Source organism: Acanthisitta chloris, unplaced genomic scaffold (genome assembly GCF_000695815.1).
Source record: "Acanthisitta chloris isolate BGI_N310 unplaced genomic scaffold, ASM69581v1 scaffold27081, whole genome shotgun sequence".
Classification (NCBI taxonomy): Eukaryota; Metazoa; Chordata; class Aves; order Passeriformes; family Acanthisittidae; genus Acanthisitta; species Acanthisitta chloris.
The window spans coordinates 221-23250 of NW_008655907.1; the positions used below are offsets into that span (position 1 = coordinate 221).

Below are 23030 nucleotides of genomic sequence, written 5' to 3' on the forward strand. Positions count from 1 at the left end.
GAGCAATGAGGCTGGTGAAGGGACTGGAGCACAAGTGCCATGAGGAGAGGCTGAGGGAGCTGGGGGTGTTCAGCCTGGAGAGGAGGAGGCTCAGGGGAGACCTTATCACCCTCTGCAACTCCCTGAAAGGAGGTTGGAGTCAGGTGGGGGTTGGTCTCTTCTCCCAGGCAACCAGCAGCAGGACAAGAGGGCACAGACTCAAGCTCTGCCAGGAGAGGTTTAGATTGGATATTAGAAAGAGATTTTTTACAGAGAGAGTGCTCAGGCATTGGAATGTGCTGCCCAGGGAGGTGGTGGATTCACCATCCCTGGAGGTTTTCAAGCTGAGACTGGATGTGGCACTTAGTGCCATGGTCTAGTAACCACAGTAGGGTTGGACTCAATGATCTTTGAGGTCTCTTCCAACCCAGTTGATTCTGTGATTCGATGATCTAGTCCCAACCCTTGCCCTGGGCAGGAACACCTCCCCACTAGACCAGGTTGCTCAAGGCTTTATCCAGCCTGCCAGGGTTGAGACATCCATTACCTCCCTGGGCAAGCTGTGCCAGTGTCTCACCACCCTCACAGGAAAACACAATTTCCTAATATCTAGCCCAGATTTCACCTCCTTCAGTTTGAATCCATTAATGACAGCTGCACCCCTGCCCTTGGGTGCTTGGTCTGCTGAGGTGAGCAAAGAGGAAAGGACCTGCCCCTCCCTCTGCCCCCCATCACTGAGGGGGTAAATCCCTGCTGTGCTATTACTCCATGTGACTCCTGTATATCTCTCTCCTAGGCGTGGCAGGGTAGTATGGAGTGGTATCAAATATCCCTTTGGTCAGTTTGGGTCACCTGTCCCAGCTGTGTGTCCTCCCAAGCTTCCACGCATTCCCAAATTCCTTGCCAGCATAACAGGGTATCTGCCACTCACCAGGGAAACACACCCTCCCTGAAGTGGTTGGGTTGGTGCATCTCATGGCCTGCAGTTTGCAAGGGGGCTGAAGCCCCTCTCACTAGTCATGTGGAGGAAGGGTATCTCTCTTGAGCTGGTTTTCCTGCTCCATCTCTGTATGGAGTGGCTTTCCCCTACACACACACCTTGCATTTGGTTCATTGGCTGGAAGGTTACCTGCATTTTCCAACAGTTTTTGGCATAAGTTCTTTTACTCAGGTGCAACCACTCATAGGAAGGTCTTAGGTTTTGGTTGCAGCCAGAGTACTTAAAATTCACTTGTATTTTTTGGCAGTTTGTCGTAAATGTCTGTAATACCTGCTATATGTCTCTGTAACAGGTCGGGGCGGAACTAAAATCAGAGAACTTGAGGATTCTTCAGATTCCAAGATAAAGGTACTATGCACTGTGTGTCACCAAGACCTGGACTCTTGTTGGGAACATACTTGGTTTTGTTTCCATGTAAACCAGAGTTTTTGAAGGAAGTTAAAGGGTGTTGGAATAGCTGTAATAATTCTACTGTTCTCCAAGAACTGGTAAAAAGGAAGTGGAACTGAGGGTGCAGCTTAAATGGTATGTGAAAATAGGAAAAGGTTATTGATTATTTTTTTCCTTAAGTATGCATTTATTTCCTGTTGTTTTAGAATAGGGATTAAAGGTCCTTTTCCTGGGAGGAGAAGATAAATTTCAGGGAAAAAAAAGTATCAAATACTGTTTTTGGTATGCATTACTGTATAATGTTTGTCTTTGCAGTTTTCAAAAAAGCTCAGTAAGCTTTTGTGCATGTAGGTTACAAGAGGAACTTGTGAAGCTGAAGTAAAGATTTTTGGCAGCATTGAAGCTCCAAACAAAGCCAAGATGTTGATTGACAGTGTTATTGCAAGTGCTGGACAGAACTACGTTAGAGATGGGACTGAGGCAGGTACGAAATGTGGTTTGGGGGAGGAAAAAGACTGTAGATTGTATTTCCTTATATTTGGTAATTTGCTGGAGAGTTTTCATATTATTAATGTTTTAGAAAGAGAATTAGTTTTAACCTTGTTCTGGGACAATAGCACAGCTCCTTAAAACAGAAATAGCTCAACTATAGACACTGTTCCCTTTGCTCCCAATTTGCCAGACTTCTGTGCCAGCCTGCTTCTGTATGTTTTCACCACTTGGATTTCTTGCATTACCATTCTGATTCCACCAAAATACTAGTGTAATTTTAATGTAGTATCTGTGGAGTATTAAAATACATTAAATATTTGTAAAGGTAGTTTATAAAGTACTGATTACAGCTCGGGCAGTGCTGACTTCTTACAACTTTCATGGGAAGTTAACCTTTAGGATTTGATGTTGCACTTCATGCCTGGCTTTACAAGGGTTTAGTGTGTTAACTTCACCCGTTACATGGATAGAGAAGTCATTATTGTATATTGAGATGCTTCTTAAATTATTGGTATGTCTTGTATGTGCTCCCAACAAGTTTTTGCACAGGCAAACAGCATCCATAGTTGCTGATGGGATTCAGTGGTGAGGGAGAAGGGATCCAAGATTTATGTTCCAGCATTAGAATAAGGAATTGGAGTAGTTGTGTATCTTGTTTTCAGAAGTGCCTCAGAAGATGGATGAGTATGTTTCAAGAGACTAGAAGTAGTTAACACTAAAGACGTATGAATGTGTTTTCACTGTGTTTCCTGCTTATCCACTAATTTTCCACGTAGTTGTGTTGCCATTTATATCTTCTGTATTAAACGTTTCTTTCTTAAGAAGTGTTAACCTCCTCAAAAAAGAAGTATGGAGTTTAAGTAGGTGCAGACTTTTATTGTAGTGGTGTTGGATGCTTTAGAACTAAAGCCTTTGTAGCTGTTAAAATTAAAGCTCTCTGTCTGCATATCATCTACTGGGTTCCCAAGTTTCCCAAAAGCCTTGTGCTGCTGGAGGAGCAGCATTTCAGAACCTGTCATTACTTTAAGTAGCTAAAGATGTCGACATATTTCCCTGTTTTTATCAGAACTGAATTTTTACAGGTTTTAGTGATGTTTCAGGGCAAAGACCTAGGAAAGATTTTCTACTTATATGTTTCTTGCCTATTCAAAATCATATGAGAGGCCTTACAATAGAAAAAGAAAATAAGGTGTTTACTTTGAGGTCCACCCTGCAACAGATTCCATCAAACTGCAGCACTTTGCTACCAACTCTGCAGGAAAAACCTTGGACATTACCAATCCTGAAAATAACCCAAAGAAAGTGGTGATTGACTGGGCCTCTCTTCGAGAAAACAGAGCCAAACATGAGGCTATGAAGTGGGCAGGTTAGTTTTAAAATTTACTTGTCTTTATGTGGTAAATATGTTGGCTGCCTAAACGTTTTTCATTTTTGCTTTGAGATGACTGAATCTTTCAGTATTCAAACTACTTAAGCATTTGCAGTGAAGTGACCATGTTACCATTTCTCAGCATGGTCATTTCTCAAAGGACACTGTAATTGCCGTGTGAAGACTTAAACTTGCTACTCAGTTAATGTTTTGACTTCACCCTTTGAAAATGATGTTGTTTTATATGTGGCCACTGTAAAACACAGACCTGAGAGTTGTAAAATATTATACTATATGTGTTGATAGAAATTAGTTTAGAACTTGAAATGTGGGGAATTGCTTCTTTTGCAGATACTGAAGTGTTTGTCTCAGCCTTCATCTTTTATGTGAACAATAGTCTTCCACCACTTCCATCTATTCTCCTAGCTCAAGGCACTGTCTGGGTTCTGGGATCTCCATCTTAAGCTTTAGCAGACTTAACACTGAGTCTATAGTATTTCTTGCTGATTCAGGTTTGCTTTTCTGATTGTTTTAGACTTGCCTCCAATTGAGAAAAACTTCTATAAGGAATCATCAAGGACTGCATCTATGTCACAAGAAGAGGTGGAACTGTGGCGGTAAGATCATTTCTTTAGGGAATCATCTGCTTGGCAAAAATTGCTATGAAAGTATAAAGCCTTGAAAATGTAAGATAAAATACTGAGACAGAAGCAGCAATAATGTTAGGGCCTTGTAGTAACTTAGATCTTCTTAGGAACTCTTTCTTGGGAATGAAACAATAACTAGAAGATGTGATACTATTAGTTGCTTGGAAAATTAACTTTAGGGATTAGCTGCTTCTCTAAAAGTGTTTGAGCTACTTGAATTACAGAACAGAAGAAACCCAAGACAGTTCACTAGCTTTTGGCTGTTTCTTTGTCTTTCATGGCACAGCATGTTCACATTGTCTAGGTCCTTCCAAACAGGATTGTTCACATATTGAATAGTTCTTGGCTGCTATTTTTTTTTCATTTTAGTCAGATGCCATCTTCAAAACAAATTTCAATGTCTGTTACTATTGTCTTCCTGTCTGTCTTGTCTTCACAAGTACATCCTGGTGAGTATGTGCTTCAGTTAACTGTGTCCAACAATGAACATCATGCAAGAAAAGCCTGTTTCAAGTGATCCAGGTCAGGCCTTAGAAGTAGTTTCAACCCATTTCAGTGGTTTTAATGAAGTTGGTGAACATTCTTGAAGTATGAACCTTTCATTACTTTTTTTTTTTTTTTACATTTTTATCCCAAAGTGTCCTTTTTTTCCTTGCATGCCATAGAAACTTTGCCACAGGGAGGAAAGCATGGAATTGACACATTTCCTTAAAGTATGTGTTATTGTTAGAGCTAGTCGAGATTACAGAATGTTGTTCTGTAGGTTCACAACATGTATTGAGGAACAGCACCTGTGTGATAAAGGAGTGGTTTTTCTATTTCAGCCAGTCTGTTTGCTCTAAGGAAAAAAACCCCTAACCACTAATTTCAAAAGAAATATTTCTGTAAGCATGAGAAGTTGAATTTTCCATTCTTTTCATAGCTTATACCCCACTTGGAGAAAACCTTTTTGCTGAAAGGAATTTTCAGAAGATTACAGGACTGAAATCAAAATGTTGACACATATATTAATATCTCTTAATCGTGGGTAACCTTGGATCTCATTTTTGAATGTCATTTGTGTGATGGGTCTTGTTTGGTTTTTGGGGGTTTGGTTGTCTTGGGGTTTTTTTTTCCTTTGGAGTTTGTCTTGATCATGTTAGTTTTTGCTCAGTTGTTCTGTTTGTATTCTCTAGAGCATCCAGGGAGCTGCTCTGGAAACATTTGGGAAGGTTTTTCTCAGAATACAGGATTCTAACTAAGAAGTCTAGTCCATTCCTCTGAGTTCTGGGTTGTCTTTGGGTTTAAAAACTTGTCACAGTTACTTAATTTGTAATAGAGTATAATTGTTGTCTGATACAACAGGACCACAGTTAATAACCATATATAACTTCAGTTTAGTCACCCTTAACAAAGAATGTTAATTGACTTTTCCAGGAGAAGCATTTTCTTAGAAGTTAAAAGAATAATTCAGTCTCATTCAAGAGCCTCAACTTGAATGTTTTGTTGTTCCAGGAATTGAAGAAAAAGATAAGAAAGGCAATCTTTTGTGTTAGCTCTGCTTTTTCAGATACTGAGGCTTTAAAGCAATTGCACTACTTTAATTCTATACAGGAAAGAAAATAATAATATAACTTGTGATGACTTAAGAGAAGGTGAAAAACGCTGCATTCCCAATCCTGTTTGTAAATTTGAAGATGTGTTTGAGCATTATCCTGACATTATGGCTAATATAAGAAAAGTTGGTTTTCAAAAGCCTACACCAATTCAGGTATGTCTTTAGTTTTGATAACTCTTTACCTGAAGCTTAAAATGTATAAAATGAAAAGTATATCTAAGTATTTATTGTTGTTTATGTTAGTCCCAGGCATGGCCAATCATACTTCAAGGAATTGATCTTATTGGTATAGCACAGACTGGTACTGGGAAGACATTGGCATACTTAATGCCTGGATTCATTCACTTGTCTTCACAACCAATGTAAGGACTGCTCATGTGTCTGACTTGGTTAGCTGTGCACACTTCCCCCTGCTCCTACCCCCCAGTGTGATGATTTTCTAGTAAAGAAGATAAATTATTTTCCCGTTTATGATTCTTATAGACCTGGTGGAATGAGTACCAAATTTGTCACCATAGGTTCTATTAGTAGTAGTGTACTGAGAAAGTTTAGAACTGTATGAAAGTGTTGGGTGCCAGATGGGATGGACTTTGCCTGTCCTTATGTGCCAGCATTCTAAAGATGCTTTGTTGCAGATCCAAAGATGAGCGTGGGGGCCCAGGAATGTTAGTCCTTGCTCCCACTCGAGAACTGGCACTTCAAGTAGAGGCAGAGTGTTCCAAGTATGCATACAAAGGCATTAAAAGGTAATCTTGCTTCTCACTTGCTTGTTAAGTAATATTTTTTTATCCTACCACCTGTGACTTAATTCTCCTATGAAAATAATTGCTTTTGTTAAGAGAGGATGGGAAGGTAGTAAAGGCAGAGTTTATATTTTCCCAGTTTTCAGAATGCCTGTTCTGTGTCATAGTCAAAGTCTATTTCTAATGTAGTTGGAGTTCTCTATTGTAGCTTTGTTGCTTCTTGTTCTTCTGTGTGGACAGCTGAGAAAAGTCTGGCTGTGTCTGCTTGACATCTCACTCTTAGGTAGCTGTAGCCAGCAATAAGGTCTCCCTGATCTTTTTGCTTCTCATGTCATACACTCCCATCTTCTTGACCATCTTGGTAGCTCCTGCTGGAATTGCTTCAGTATGAATAGGTCTGTCTTGTAATAGAGGCAGGGGGTACAAAAATTGGATATTGTGCTTGAGGTGTGGTGTCACAAGTCCTGGATAAAGGGGAATAATGAGTTATATCAACCTTCCCTACAGGGTTTCTTGCCCACCCAAATACTTTCTGCAAAGCCATCTTCTAGTAAGTTGGCCCTCAGTCACAGGCTAATTCCATCCCTGTCTTTGCTTTTGTGGCATTTCCATCAGCCCATTTCCCTAACCTTTTTGTGTTTCTGTGTGACATCCTACCTCTCTAGTGTGTGAGATGCTCCCCCAACTTGATTTCATCCATAAACCTGCTGAGAGAGTAGATCTTCATTGAAGCTATTAAACAGACATTACTGTAGACCGAAACTTACTTTTAGGGGTCTCTGTTAACTTTGTATAGTATTCAGAATAAGTCTTAAAATCACCTTAACAGCAAAATGTCTGACTTTTGATGGTACTGTTTAGAAAATCATGCATCCTTTCATATGTTCATCTATTGTTTAAGTATTTGCAGAACAAACCAAAACATACTTGGGATTAATAGCAATCTTCCTTCCTTTCATGGTTACTTTGACTGCAGTTTCAGCAGAAAACTATTGCTGAACTCTTGAGGGAGTGTCATTCAGTGTTAATTTCGTTAATTACTGTGATTCCATCAGTCATACTTAATGCATTCCTCCCTCTTAGAATCATAGAATCATGGAATCATGAAGGTTGGAGGAAACCTCTAAGGTCATCAAGTCCAACCATTAACCTGCCACTTTGCTGTAACCCCTAAACCATATCTTCCAGCATTAGATCCAAATGCCTCTTAAACACTTCCAGGGATGGTGACTCCACCACCTCCCTGGGCAACCTGTTCCAGTGCCTGAACACCCTAACAGGGAAAACATTTTTCCTAACATCTAATCTGAATCTCCCCTGTCTCAATTTATGACCATTCCCTCTGGTCCTCTCCCTGCAGCCATGGCAGGAGAGACATCTCCCACCTCTCTACCCCTGTCAGGTAGTTGTACAGAGCAAGTGAAGAGTCTTGTTAATACCAGATGATATTTTTTTAAAATGAAACAACATGGTAGTATGTATTTGAAGAGGATTGAATTTAGCTGAAAATTAACTCACTACTTGTGTCAAACATTTTATTTTTCAGTATTTGCATATATGGTGGTGGGGACCGAAGAAGACAGATAAACATGGTTACCAAAGGTGTGGACATTGTTATTGCTACTCCTGGCAGACTGAATGATCTTCAAATGCACAACTTCATAAACTTGAAGAGCATTACATACTTGGCAAGTAGCTGATACGGAATGAGTAATGCGTCAGTGGGGAAATGGTTGACTCAGTTTGAACTTAAACTTTTATGGAGTTTTCTTTAAACTTCTAAAGCTTTAATTACAATACAGCTTCATGTTGAGGTTGGTCTTGGAGGCATGATTCATGCTTACCAGAACTGCATTACAGATGTGGAATATTCCCTAGAAGAAATAAAATAGGCTTCTAGAACAGTAAGCAGTTTAAAGATGCCAAATTGTTATCTCATTTCAGTGATGTTTGGTGTTCTAAAGTTTGTTTTGTCAGGATTAGTTACTAATGGATGAAATGCCTTTCCAAAGTTGTCTCTTCTTCTTAAAGGTTACCAGTGACTTAGATTCTTATTAGAACTTTTGCAGTAAGCACCAGCTTCTCACACAGATATTTAAATTTTAGGGGACTTTTTTTTTATCTCAGTGGGAAAATAGCCATGGAAACATTGTTATGAATCCTTATGTCTTCATTTCATTCTTGCCTTTTGCTGTGCTGGACTCATAAACCTATTGCTATTCATAAAATCCCTCCATATATTCAAATTACTTCTTAATTGTTTGTTTGGGTAGCTGCTGACTTGTTGCCTAGTTTGACAATTTGGCCCTGCTTTCTGTCCACCCCCACTCCTCTCTGAGACGTAAATACTCATTATGCTGTAACAAGTTATCTCCACTAGGTAACAGTTGTGAGCTTACTGGCAAAGCCAGCAGCGGTATAGCATCATCAGAAATTGGGCCATCTGGAAAAAAAGATGATTATTGGAAGACAGGAGTAGCCTCATGTAGCAAAGTACATGTAATTGCTAAGCAGAAGGAAAATAGGCCTGAAAAACTACTTTCTGAGAGCTCTAGAAACAATTGTAATCTTTCTGCCAAGGCGAAGTATGGTCATACTACAAAGCAGTGTGTATTTAACCAGAATGAGATGTTTCAGTATATGCAGGATATACTATAGTATGACATTGCTCAAAAGTATTAACTATCACATTGAAAAATATGATGAGGTAACGCAGGAGGACATAAATTTGTCACTGCACCACTAGTAGTTAAATGTTTCAGAAGATAGAAACCAGTGCAAGGACCATGTTTTGTGATGTGGTGAATGTCTTGCTGAAACAAAGTCCCCAGAATAAATAAGCTTGTTTCTGAGCAGGTTTTAGATGAGGCTGACAGAATGTTGGATATGGGATTTGAGCCTCAGATAAGGAAGATCCTGATAGACGTGCGGCCTGACAGACAAACTGTTATGACCAGGTACCCAAACGTAGCAGTGTGCTCAGTGTTGCATGCTGGACACACAAGGTCATTGAACAAGTTGATTTCAAAGCAAAGGTGTCAGTGTATTAAAAATTTCACTAGCCCAAACAGGCATGGCATCAGTTTTCTTTCTAATTCTGCCTAGTCACCCCTAATGAGTTGTTTGACAATTTCATTTTGTACTGCCTTTTCTGATGTTTTACATCAACCGTAAACACAGCTGAGTTCTCCCAACAAGGGACTGTATCCTGGGAGTGCTAGAATTTGCCTCATCAATTTGAAATGCCAACTTCTACTTGTCCATCTGGGACCAAACATGTCTCCTGACCTTCTGATCAGTATCTGTGGTAGTCTGTACGTGGGTTAATTTTGAAATCCTGCAGCTTTTGGGAACTTAACAATAGAATATCCCAGCAACAAGTTTTGTTACTGTATTTTGCATTGGAGCTCTTGTTTTGGAGATAAAGCAGACTAGAAACTTGCTTATTAGGTATAGTTGAACTACTAAACTCACCTTAGGCTTCACTAGAAATGCTCCATAACTGTTGCCTGTACTTTTAACCTAGAAAGTTATTTTTGAAGCTTGAGTGATGTTTACTAGTAACTTAAGATTATTTCTAAAGATTCTATAAGCTCCCACTGTTACTGCATATATATGTGTTTCACTAGTGTATAAGAAAGAAAAGAAAGAAGAATATGATGCAGTGAATGAATGGGAGAAGATTTTTGTCACTGTTCTCATATGTGTTTTCTTCTTTACTTCCTGTTTAGTGCTACTTGGCCTGATGGTGTTCGTCGCCTAGCAAAATCCTATTTGAAAGATCCTATGATTGTATATGTTGGCACTCTTGACTTAGCAGTAAGTTATCTTTTACTTTTTTTTCTTTCCCTTCCTTTTGTAGGAGAACCTACAGGAAATATTTTGCTTGTAACTATATGTAAGTAAATGCACATAACTTTAAAACAAGTAGTATGGAACTTTTTCTTCAAAGTTTGATTTGAAAGTTTCATTTAAAAATCATAGAGTCATAGAATTTAAGGGTTGGAATGGACCTTACAGATCATCTAGTCCCACCCCCCTGCCATGGGCAGGGACACCTCCTCACTAGATCAGGTTGCTCAAGGCTCATCCAGCCTGGCCTTGAACACTGCCAGGGTTGGGGCAGCCACCACGTCCTTGGGCAGCCTGTGCCAGTGTCTCACCACCCTCACAGTAAAACAAACTTTTTCCCACATCCAGTCTAGACTTCCTCTCCTTCAGCTTGAACCCATTTACCCCTTGTCCTATCACTGCAGTTCCTAACAGAGAGTCTCTCTCTGGCTTCTTGTAGCCCCGTCAGATATTGAAAAGTTGCTATGAGGTCTCCATGCAGTCTTCTCCAGGCTGAACAGCCCCAGCTTCCTCAGCCTGTCTTCACAGGAGAGATGTTCCAGTCCTCTTAGCAACTTGGCCTCCTCTGGACTTGCTCCAACAGTTCCATGTCTGTCTCATGTTAAGGACACCAGAACTGTGTGCAGTATTCCAGGTGGGGTCTCTCGAGAGCCGAATAGAGGGGAAGAATGACCTCTTTTGACCTGCTGCCCACACTCCTTTTGATGCAGTCCAGGATTCATTAAAAAGTTTCATTAAAAGTTTGTACACAACTAAAAGATAAAAAAGGAGAAAAGAACTTTGTTCTTATATTTCAGTAACAAGATTCAGAAGTCTTAGCTCTTCTGTAGAAGATGCTTCAGGCAACAAGTATCAATCAAATTGACTTATACTTGGCACTGCTAGGTGTTTTTGCATGAACCCTTGTTCTTACACCATTCAGTTCTGTTCAGCAAGTTCTTGTTCCTTCCTTACTTTTCCTTCTGAAGGTCTTCTAATTCATACAAATCCTTATCTCAATCTGTGTTTCTTAACTGCTGCTTTCTCAGAGAGTGGAAACTCTGAAACTCTATCCTAAACTCCTGGAGGGCACTTGTCTAGAGCAGGAAGTATGTGTTAAGAGTAAGAACTATCTTTTAAGTCCAAAACTTCTAATACATGGATGTAGTTGCATAGTTGTCATTGTTGTGCAGCTCTGTGTAGTTGGCTTCAGTGCCAGCAGATATGTACACACACAGTAGTTCTTCCAAGATCTTGTGAAATTCTCCTTTTGAGTTCCAGTTTTTTTGGTGACAGTGAGTGAGGAAACTTAGTATCCAGTACACTTTCAGGTAGAATGGAGGGAAAATGGTGCTTTACATCTGTTTTGTTCAGAGCTACACTTTTATCAAAGGGAATTTCTTGTCAGAGGATTGCAATTCGAAAGACATCAACTGCTGTTGCAGTTTTCTTGTCGAAGACATTAATCTCTTTTTACAGGAGCTTCTCTTAATTGCTGAGGTGACCTCTGGGGAAAAGTGGGAAAGGTTCCCATGTGGAGGGAGAATCTTTGTGTACTTGATTGATTCTTGAACCCTTGCCATAAGGTCATCTTGCAGTGCAATGAGAATGTCTAGACCTTTATACTACCATAGACATTCTATGGTAACCTTCAGATATAATGGAGTAAAGTTTTTATTGATGAACTGTTGCTGGAAGAATTAGACAGAAGTGATAATTACAAACAGACTTGCAGAATCATCTGTGCTCAGTTCTGGGCCCCTCAGTTGAGGAAGGATATTGAGGTGCTGGAGCAGGTCCAGAGAAGAGCAATGAGGCTGGGGAAGGGACTGGAGCACAAGGGCCATGAGGAGAGGCTGAGGGAGCTGGGAGTGTTGAGCCTGGAGAGGAGGAGGCTCAGGGGAGACCTTATCACCCTCTGCAACTCCCTGAAAGGAGGTTGGAGTCAGGTGGGGGTTGGTCTCTTCTCCCAGGCAACCAGCAGCAGGACAAGAGGGCACAGACTCAAGCTCTGCCAGGAGAGGTTTAGATTGGATATTGGGAAGAGATTTTTTACAGAGAGAGAGTGATCAGGCATTGGAATAGGCTGCCCAGGGAGGTGGTGGATTCACCATCCCTGGAGGTTTTCAAGCTGAGACTGGATGTGGCACTTAGTGCCATGGTCTGGTAACCACAGTAGGGTTGGACTTGATGATCTTGGAGGTCTTTTGCAACCAGGTTGATTCTATGATCTTTAAAAGCCTGTCATTTCAGCTAAGACTGACATTGCTCCAACTCGCTCTGAATTAACATAAAATATACTCAAATTGAAGTACTTCAATCTGATTTTCACTAATACTGGGAATAGTTATTTCCCCTCGCTAATCTGTACCCTTGAAATCTCTGCAAATTCATGGTTTGGCAAACTGATTAAAGATAGATTTTAATACTCTCCTAAAACAACAAGAAATCTGCATTGTTTGAACCCCAACCTATATATATTTTGTGTTTAAAACAGTTTTTCTTTGTATCAGTTTTATAATATCATAATATGGGAATTAACAGAAAAATAGGATTCTAATCTGTTTCTACCTAACATCCCTTTTTGCTGTTTGACAGGCAGTAAATACAATAGAACAAAGAGTTGTTGTTATCCCTGAGGAGGAAAAGAGAGCTTTCATGGATTGCTTCATTAAGTCTATGCAGCCACAAGATAAGGTCATCATTTTTGTGGGAAAAAAGCTTACGTATGTAGTCACTTCCCAGTTTCCCATCTGTTTTTTTTTTTTCTAACAAATACTGGATAGTTTCTCAGTTCACATAATAATTACTAGGTGTAACAGCTCTTGTCCACAATGTGCTGGTAGTAATAGTATTTGATTGATTGATTGATTGATTGATTCTTAATCCTCTCAGACTGACTGGTAGTTTTTACCTTTTTTAACAGCATTAGTGGTGGTGGTAAGTCTCAGTTTCACATACTTGAAGTCAGATGTTAAGATTCTTGGGGATACATTAATATGATCTACTGTTTACTGTCATACACAGCTGATGCATGCCAGGCCTGATTGGTGAGGGGAATGGTCACTGTACCATTCCTGACCTGTTTGAGTGAACAACACAAAAATAACCTAATATTTCTCTTGTGTATAAATAAAGGTAAGCATTTCTGTGGGGAATAGTCTTGCTGTCATACTGTTTTAATATCAGTATCAGCTGACCTAGGTAGGGTTTTGTTCTTAGGCACACACTTAACTTTTGTTGTCACGTTCCCATTCTTGTTATCTAAATGTCGATACTGTACTCTTTGTTGGTTTTTTCTTTATAAGAACCATTGCTTTATTTCATCCTAGAGCTGATGACATAGCGAGTGACTTTGGTCTCCAAGGAATTCCAGTACAGTCACTTCATGGTGACAGGGACCAGTATGATCGAGAACAAGCTTTAGATGACTTCAAGAAAGGTGAGTTGGTACTGAAGCATTTGGGCCAGGCTTTTAAAGGTTGTTGTATTTGGATAGTTGTCTGTTTGTAAGTGCCACGTCTCGTCAGTACCATAGAAGTGAAAATATTAAAGGGCTCTCAATGGTATGTTTACTTTGTTAATTTGACAAACAAACAGCAAACAAAGAAATTGCTCTTCAGTAAAATTTGGAACACCTAAGAATTGAATAAGTTAAAATAAAGCTTATTTTATTTTTGGCATGTCTGTGGAAAGGTTGGTATTGTGTTAGTCTGCAGAATGGTAAATCTAAGTGTGGGATGATGGTGTTTGCAGTGAAAGTTCTGCTCCAGGTTATGCCAGTAGGGTTAGACTTTGGAGTTAGGTGAACATATGCTAATAAAAGACTAGGCCTGTGACAAGAATTGTCAGCTGAGAATATAGTTGTTTAAGTTTCTGTTCTTTCCACAGCCTTATATCAGCTAGGCATGTTTCTTACTTCTCCTGCACCCTGCTGTTCTACTTGTAAAATACAACTAATAGCAAAATGACATTTTGGGTGCTTACTTACCACCTTGCCACTCAGTCTCACGTGCCACAAGCATATTTTTCCTTTATATGTTACAAATAAGTGCATTACAAGCCAGAAAACCAATGCACTGGAGTATGTTTTTTGTTTATTCCATAAATTCCCATTCTCTTTCTGTTATACTTACTTTAGGCAAAGTTAGAATATTGGTAGCTACTGACTTAGCATCCCGTGGCCTTGATGTGCAGGATATTACTCACGTGTTCAACTTTGATTTCCCTCGCAACATTGAAGAGTATGTCCACAGAGTAGGTCGTACTGGAAGAGCAGGGTAAGTGCCTACCAGAAAATACATTATCCATGTTCTATGCACTGTTCCTCATGGCACGTGCTAGAGCTGCAAGTGGTAGGGGAGTGAAAACTCCAGAGTCTGTCAAAGCATTTTAGAAACTCACTTCTCTATGTTTTGGAATTAGTTCACTGTTAAGTCAGATGAATTTTGCATTTTTCTGTAATTCCATTGAAGTGGATGAGAATGAAGGCTGTATGAAAGCTGGTTAAAATGTGAGAAAGAATTACAGTTCAAAACAGTGTCTGCATAAACAAGGAAGCAGCATTTCAGAATATTTAGCTCCTCATGAGCTGCTGAGTTGTTTAGTTTCCTAGAGAGCACATTGGGAAAAACACCTATAAATTCAAAGTCTTCAGCCTATCGTGGTGTTGCAGTTTGATGTTAGGACTTCTGAATGCTGATTTCCCAGGCTGGCACAAGTCTGACTTTTCTCATGTGTGTGTGTTTATTTTAATCATGATATGAACATGTGTCTCTTCATACTTAAATATGTTGTCTTTATTGTCTAAAAGTCCCAATTAGTTGTGCCTTTGCTCCATTGTAGGTGAATTGTCATATTCTGATCCTTATGAAAAGTTGCTCTCTGTCATGTGCATAGTAAATACTCAAGGCACTTTTACCTCTCAGCAATGCTGCCTGTAGCACAGTGCATCACTGCACAGGTCAGCAGTTGTTCTGAGGATCAAATGTTGTTTCATTCCCCGTTTAGACACACTGGGGAGGCAGTAACACTTGTCACCAAGAATGACTGGAGGGTTGCAGCTGAGCTGATTGAAATTCTGGAAAGAACAAACCAAGTAAGAATACATTACTGGTTAAGATTTATGTTCATTCTGGGTGAACACCTGATGCTGTTCATGAGGGTCCAAGTCTATTTAGACCTTTCTTGGTGAGTGTTTGTAGTGTCTCAGGGATGAAAAATGTCCTGGATAGCCTTAGCTGTATTTTATCTCACAGATGAGTCCCAGGAAAGAACTCTGAACTTTAAGCAAAGCCTTCCACATCCAAATAAAAGTAACTAATGTACACACATGTACAGGTCTGGAGAGGAATAATAGGATCTATTTTATTTTATATTTTATTTTTTTTCCATTTGTATTTCACTTCTGGATGAATTTACCAATATTTTTGTTTAACAATGTAAATATTAACCATGTTTATGTCAGAAGCTGCTCTGTTCATCACACCTGACAGTTGTGATACTTGCATGTACTCTTCCAAGCTATCTTTTTGATGCTTGTAGGTGGTATAGGAAATAGAACTGGAATGTGATTTCATTCTTGAAACACACATACTTTTTTATCAAGATGATGTCTGAGAAACCAGATACAATTGTGTTGGTGTTTCTTGCTGTAACAAGAAACAGTATTTTGCTTGATTTATTGTAAACCCCAGGACCTGTGGTTCTTGCCATGGACACTTGCTCAGACTTTAAACCCTGAGTTAGAACTTCACCTGAATCTTCTGGTTTACAACTCTTCTTTGAAAGATGTTATGCCACTGTATTGCAAACCTAGTGAGATGTTTCAGATTGTAAAGCAGAGTCTGAAAGTTGAGATGTATTTAAAACTGACCTTTGTTTTTCTGCTGCTTTCTTATCAGGTAGTTCCACATGATCTTATTGCAATGGCAGAAAGATGCAAAAACTTTCAAATCAGAAAAGAAATGGAAAGGTCTGGACAAAGATCTTGGAGAAAGTCCTCAAAATAGCTGTAATCCTTTGAAGCTACTGAAACAAAACAAGTGATTATCATTAGTGTGAGGGTCTATGGGCTTGAATTTGTAAGTTTCAATTCTCATTTGTTTCCTGTACCTGTCCCATTTGAAAAGAAGTTAAAAACTGGGTTAGAAAACTAGATTAGCTTTTTTATAGAAATAACTGTAATTTTGCACTTGGACACTATTTTTACAAGGTATTGCTTAACTTCTCCAGCCATTATCTACTGGTTAGAAACAAATATTGTGTGTTTGGTGGTTCGGGGGTAGAGTTTAGTTAGGTGCATTATTAATACAGAAGAATGAAAAAGATTATTTTTTCCCCTTTTCAGAGAACTGGATTAGTCATTGTAAGCAGTGTTTGTCAGTGTAGCTTCAAAATACTGTGCTTTTGCCTTGATATGCCACTGCCATGCAGAAGTATTTCTAAGGATAAATGTTACTTGAATACTGCTGTCTGCAGTGACTTATGTTTGCTGAACCAAGTTTTATTTATTCTTATTTTAAAATTTTACATGGAAAGGCATTTTTAAGCCTTGTGTCTCAAGGTGTTTTGGAGAGAGGTCAACATTTCCTTCTTCTGGAGGAGAGCAGGACCAGAAGTGCATGTTTGTGGCTAACTGGGGAAAAAAATAGCTTCTATTCCTGGATGTAGTATTGTGGCTTAAGGGAAGAAACCAGAGTTTACTAGAGCAATGTTAACAAAGTCACGAAGCTAAGAATACATTTGAAGGGCAGTTTTTATTTCTCCCAGGTAAAGTTGATTCACATTTTACATTTGGATGTCAGGTTCTGTCACACAGGCTCCTAACGATAATGGGGCATGTTTTCACTCCTTGGAATTGCTGTGGGAAGGAGTTATTCTTTCATTTGAGGCTTGGTCTGAATATGTGTGTGTTTATGTGTTCTATGAGTAAATGAAAAACTAATAAACTGAATTTAGTGAAAGGAGAATATTTTAGTAGAATTATTCTCTCAATGTTCTTCTGGCCTTCCCTCTTTATTTACTCATCACTGAGGTGGAACCTGGGCATTATTTAAGCCAGTAGGTTATTTTGCCTTCAAAAAGTAGGCTAAAAGTATGAACTTCCCATGGCTTCTTTAAGAAGCTGCAGCACAGCAGTTTCCAAACGCTGTGTATTCCTCATCCACACAATTTTAGTAACAGGAAATAATAGAACTGTTTTCTCCTAAAACACATTTCTTCAACATGAGAAAAATTGAGCTGAATTCCAGTTTTGAGAGTGTCAGATTCGTGCTGCATTTTGGTTATCTTTAATATCAAGAGTCTTACTCTTTGATACAGGTTGAAAGATGCATTTCTTTCTACAGGATTCAGCATACAGATGCTCATTGGCACAGTAACTCTTACCCAGTAGGGTAAACGGTTAGGTAATGATTGTTTCCCTTCCAATGGCTGTTGAAAAGACTAATTTCCAAAGCAATTCTGACAACTCAGAAAGGATAAGTTACTTCAGGAACTTCATATTGTTGTGATACATAATTCTTCTCTTGCTGCTCACGGTTGCTGGTGATTGTCCTCTGCAAAAGGTCTTCACCCAGCCAGGTGATCTGGAGAAGTTGTTCCCGTTCATGTCAAAGTCATTCCAGTGACTTTTCTTTTTTTCCTTTGGAAAGCAAGAATGTATTTTGGGTATTCTGCAATGGATCTTCATTTTGAAATAAAATTGTCATTTTTCTCTTTATGAAGTCATTGATGCCTTTGTATTTGGAAACACAGAAATTCCATGTGGGGAATTAACTATTGCAAATTCTTCTGTACATTCTTACAATGCCTTGAAGATATTTTGCAGGTGACATTACATCTGGATAGGGAAGATAAATAGTACTTCAAACATCCCATTTCTTTTAAGGGTTATGGCTAAGCAGCATGACTGAAGTATGCAACTTTCCTAGTGTTCTTGATTTTTTTGGGAGGGAGGGTGTGTGTTTTGGGTGGGTTTTTTGGTGGTTTTGTAGTACCAAACTACTGAAGTACCAGATTACTGAAGTAACCTAAGGTGCAGAACTTTTGGGTTTAAATATGCAAATCAGAATGATGAAATAGCTATTGTAAACAATGTTTTTAGTAGCTCTCCTGAAATATTGGGAATCTGTTGTTCAGTTGGTGGATTATTTGTCTGGAAAGGAAACGATGGCTCGCTTTTTCTTCCAGGCTGAGCAAGTTGTATCGGGGAATAAAAAAGTGAGGCAGCTGAGAATTTTGCAGGCAATCTACAAAATATTCCAGGCATTTCTGAAAGCAGTGATCCAGGTCGCTGAACTGCCAGTCTGTATCATCTGGCCACAAGACACAGGAGTGGAAAAAAGCAGTTTTGACATGATATGAACAGAATTTTTCCAACTCTTTTGGATGTTTCATTTTAAGTTGTGCCAGGAGATGCTTCAGAAGCTTAAGACAACTTTTCCTGTTAAATAAATAAGAATTTATTAGGTATCTTCTGCATAGTTTTAAATATGTATTTTAGATGCTGAAACGTAAAGAATGATGCATTAGTTCTCCTGTGACTTTCTTGATTCAGTACAAATCTAACAGGCAAACCATCTTCTTGGGTTAGTTTGTTATTATTTATTATATTATTAGTTTTGTACCTCATGTGGGTTTTGTTCTTTCTCTCTGAAGAAATCTGGAAAACAGTTTTTATAGAAGTGACAAATTATTCATTCATCCTGATCACATTCAGCAGGGTTTTTTTCTCACCATCCTTTTAGAAACTACCTTCATGCAAAGTATAGATTTGCTCAGAAAGCTGAGTCACCAGACTTCTAAGCTGGTTCTTCTAAAAAGGACTCAATTTGAGAAAGATTATTTAACAAGTCACTTCTTTTTGCATTCTAAGGCAAGCCTGGAGTGTAAACCAGCCAAGGGATTGTTTCCACTTTTCATGGAATAAATGCAAGTCAGACATTCAACGAGAGCATGCAGTGTTGTACTGCTGTGGAACAAGGATGCCTAAAAATCTTGTTCTTCATTCCTATTATGAGCAGTTACACCAAATTCTTCAATGCTAAGCTGAAACAGTGCTAGACAGTGTTAGCTAAGCCTGGCTAACACAGGCTTCAAGTAAAATATCCATGTGAAATACCAACCTACAGCACTTGAGTCCCCCAGCTTCACAACACGTCTTCTTGTCGCCGTGGCTCTTCATCATGGCCTTCTCAACATGAGAGAAGGAGAGTCGCCAGGTGTTCCCTAAAGTTGAGTACAAGACTGTTAAATTGTGACACAGCACTAAGCACCAGGGTCTGTATCTAGAAAAAAAGACACTTAATTGACGTAAAACTAAGGATCAGCACTTTTCTTTGCACCTATTAAAAAAGATCATCAGTGACTGCAGTTAGTTCTTAATTCCCCAGCTACTCCACAGAAAGGCAGTTGAAATGTAATTAATGTAGGACATAGTTAATTGTTTGGATGCTTTAAATTCCTAAGGATGACTGGATTTACTTTAAAATTAAGCTTATTTCTGAGCTTTCCTGAATTTGTTGAACATGATTTGGGGAACTGCACTACTTGTAGAAATCTACTACCTCTGAATTTCTGTACCCTTACTGTTTTCTGGTTTTTGTTTGTGCAAGTAATAGGCTTGTGAGTTTGTCTCAGGTAAGGTTGACTGTTCTAAAGGCCTTTTTTTGTTCTTCTGGCCATGCTTCTGAAGATAATTGCTAACATAGCTCAATGTGCTGCTTTTAACGCCCTCAGTCATTTTTGTCTTCCTAGCATGAGTTAGACTGTTTCTCTTGCCTGTTTGGCTCAGTTACTCTTTGCATTTCATTCTCACAGGAAGAGATAGGCTAGGACAGCAGTAATGATTTATTTGGCATTGATAAGATGATCACGCTAATGAAAAAAACACTAGATTGCCTGAAATCTTTTTACTGAAATCATCAGTTCTCATAATGCAATGGCAAGTCAGGATGTTTTTGAAAAGTGATGTAGGCTGTGGTATGACAATGGTTTGGAGGGGAAAAAAACCTGTAGCCATGCCAGAGCTCAATGAGAAATAATGTATCTTGATAGAAAAATACAGTTTACTTTCTGCAGAAGTGTCTAATTTGTGTATGCAGTCCCAGGTACAGGGATGTTCCCTGCCCTTTTAGAAACCTTAATTCATGTTTTTTCCCCTACAGAACAAAGGAGTGCTGCAAGTACAGTGTTAGCACAGGGAAGGTTCATACCCATGAGTCTGACTGGGGTGGATTTAATACAGTGCTCTTAGGAATGGCTCATGTACAGCCTGGCAGGGCAGGTTTGTATTTCAATTTCAGTACAGGACAAGCAGCATCATAAACCTGATGTTTTAAAGAGGGATTGCAGTTGTCTTTGATGTGGATATATCCAGGATGAGAGAAAGATCTGTACCTCAAAGACAGAATACTGAACACAATCTGGATCCCCTTTCTAAAGCACTTGTAAGCAATTGAGTTGTAGAGAAGATATTTCATAACTTAAACTTATTGTCCATATTTGAGGTACCTCTTAGAACCTTTTCCCTCTTGTTTTGCTTGGCCACTAAATAAAGTGATTCTCTTTTGAATATTCCCCTGACTTTTGTTCCCTGCCACTGTTTGATTTTGAGGCCGTCCTGTGCGCTGGGTGGCCAGCCCTGATGAACCTCCAAAGTCAAGATGATGTCCACTGATATATCTGATGGAAGATTTTTGATCTGAAGAGTTATTGCAGGGCTTCCAGCCTTTTTTCTTGTCACAGTTACTTCCGTATCTAGTAACAAAAAAAGAGAGATTTTTCATGTTATATACATATATATCTCTCTAAAAGAAATCACTTTGAGAATGTTAAGGTTTTTTACTAAAGAATTTCTCATCAGTTAAAAGAAGTACCTGGGTACAGTCAGTGGCTGTTTATCCTACAGGATATGGATGTGAAATAAAACAGAGAAGGCCTGTTGAGGAGCTCTATGAAGTAAGGGACACTGCTCTTGAACTGCTGTGTTTGCTTGATTTACTGTGGCTAAGCACTAGAAATAAACCACGTTTTCCAATGAACTGCTTCCCTGTTGGAAACACACAGTGAACTGATTTGGCCACCATGTTTCTGAAGGCTTTGGAGAAACACAACCCTAAAAGGGGCTATGTTTTCTGTATTGATTGATACAAAGCATTAGGTATTGTATAAAAGGAAGTTTGTCTCGCTACCAGTTCAGCAAATGGTTCTTTGTAGCTGACAGATAGATGCAAAACATCCAGGTCATGTGGGAAGTTGCAAGCATGCAACAGAAGATTTAATATTTGTTATTTTCATATGGAAATATGTTTGCTTAGTGGTGTTAATCACATGACATGATTAGCTCTGATCTATCTGTGATTCTTAACACAAAAGCAAACTTGAGCTACCAGGGGCAGGAGGGGTTACAGCTCCACTGCCACAAAGAGACAGTTGTCTGGGAAGAAAAGATTTTATTAAGAACAGGTCAATGCATATGTGCAATTTAAGTGGATTTTTAGCACCCCTAGATGAAGCTTGTTCTCTCGGTACTTACCTTCAATGTTTTTTACTTCTTGTTTAATAATGTCTCTCAGTGCTTGAAGCATTTTAAAGGCTGATAATTTTCCATCTTCATCTACAAACCTCAACAAATATTTTTCTTTTGGACTTCTTTTGAATGTTAGATAATAAAAGGCTCCAGTGTCATCAGACTCCTCCAGCTGAAGCCTTTCAACAGGCATTACAAACATGATGTCAAACTCATTTGGTTCAGATATCTGCAAAGTACGAGAATGCAACAGCCAATATGCAACTTAGGTTTTGTTATCTTTAGACTTTTATACCACTTGTGTTTTTATCTACCACTGCCTTGGGGTACTTCTCATGTCAGGTGTGAAACATGAGCTTGTTTCTGTGGGTTTGTACTACCACACTGATGTGCATTTGGCTGGAGAAAAGCAATTTACTGAGAGCAGTTCATTTCCTGCCTTTCCAGCTTATTCATTTTTAGGAAAGTGTTTAGATTCTTAAGCTGTTCTGAGTAGTGCAAAAATGACGAACTCAGTTATCCTTTGGCACATAGCTGTGAAGAAAAAACCAACGTTGCTAATGACTGAAGCCAGTTTCAGGGGGGAAAAACGTATCTACATTAGATCTTGTTTCAGGTGTACAGGAACTAGGAAAAATGGTACTGCAAATGCTCCTGCGTTTTGGAAAAACTGTAAACTAAGACTATAAACTTCCGTGCAGTGCTAACCCGAGCGGCTCCCCTGCGTGCTGTGCTGCGGCTTTCAGGGGAGTCCCGTTCCGGCCGCGTCTCTTACTGCACACACACACCTTTCAGCGAGTTAGTCACAATTCTGTAATGCCTCGTGGTTAGTTCACAGTCCTCCTTACAGTCCCTAGTCGGCCCGTCCCGCCCGCCGGGACCCGCACCTGATAGCACAGAGTAAAATGTTTGGAAGTGTGGTAGTCAAGGTAGACCTTAGTGACAAAGCTGGGTATTATGTTTAGTAGAGCAATGCGAACTTGTATGTACTTGCATATCCATCTGCACATACCTGCTTGATTAATAGATTATTATTATAAGATTTTGAAACTATGTTTGGGGGGACCATAACAACGATCAAAGGGCACTTGAAGTTATGCCTAGGGAGGATTGTAACAATAATCAAAAGCAACTGGGATCCATGCTTGGGTGAAATCAATAGAATAATAGTAATGTAATGATTAACCTATGGTTATGTAAGAGAAGAGTATAAAATGTATCCATCTCTGATCCATATCGGAGTCAGATTTGGGTCTGTACCCCGACTCCCAGAGCTCTTCAATAAAAGCACCCATATAATCATTCAGTGATTATGTGTTCACCTTGACGTGCTCGTAGTAGCTGCCGGCGCTGTGCAGTTTGATGGAGCCGAAGCTGCTGTCCTTGATCCGGATAGCCTTGATCAGGTGCGAGACCACCTTGTTCACCTGCGCCGACGCCTGGGACACG

General features: G+C 39.3%; 2 protein-coding genes across 2 annotated transcripts in view; one reads left to right on the forward strand and one right to left on the reverse strand.

The window, feature by feature from the left end:
- The window catches only part of DDX43 (DEAD (Asp-Glu-Ala-Asp) box polypeptide 43), a gene marked incomplete at its 5' end in the record, with an annotated part of 16228 nt that extends 169 nt beyond the window's left edge, over positions 1-16059 (forward strand). Inside the window, 15 exons of the mRNA XM_009084122.1 lie at positions 1272-1327; positions 1721-1831; positions 3098-3227; positions 3766-3847; positions 5471-5627; positions 5718-5836; positions 6110-6220; positions 7764-7905; positions 9074-9174; positions 9949-10036; positions 12647-12774; positions 13381-13490; positions 14190-14328; positions 15059-15146; positions 15952-16059. Coding sequence (XP_009082370.1) covers positions 1272-1327; positions 1721-1831; positions 3098-3227; positions 3766-3847; positions 5471-5627; positions 5718-5836; positions 6110-6220; positions 7764-7905; positions 9074-9174; positions 9949-10036; positions 12647-12774; positions 13381-13490; positions 14190-14328; positions 15059-15146; positions 15952-16059 — 1670 coding nt within the window. The remainder of the gene's footprint in view (positions 1-1271; positions 1328-1720; positions 1832-3097; positions 3228-3765; positions 3848-5470; positions 5628-5717; positions 5837-6109; positions 6221-7763; positions 7906-9073; positions 9175-9948; positions 10037-12646; positions 12775-13380; positions 13491-14189; positions 14329-15058; positions 15147-15951) is intronic.
- A 2092-nt stretch (positions 16060-18151) lies between these two features.
- On the reverse strand, positions 18152-23026 carry MB21D1 (Mab-21 domain containing 1; the record flags this gene model as incomplete). Its single annotated transcript, XM_009084123.1, has 5 exons — positions 18152-18494; positions 19177-19279; positions 20564-20809; positions 21588-21810; positions 22904-23026. Coding segments are annotated over 5 exons (1038 nt in total), but the record flags the coding sequence as incomplete, so codon positions are not given.
- Positions 23027-23030: the final 4 nt, after the last annotated feature.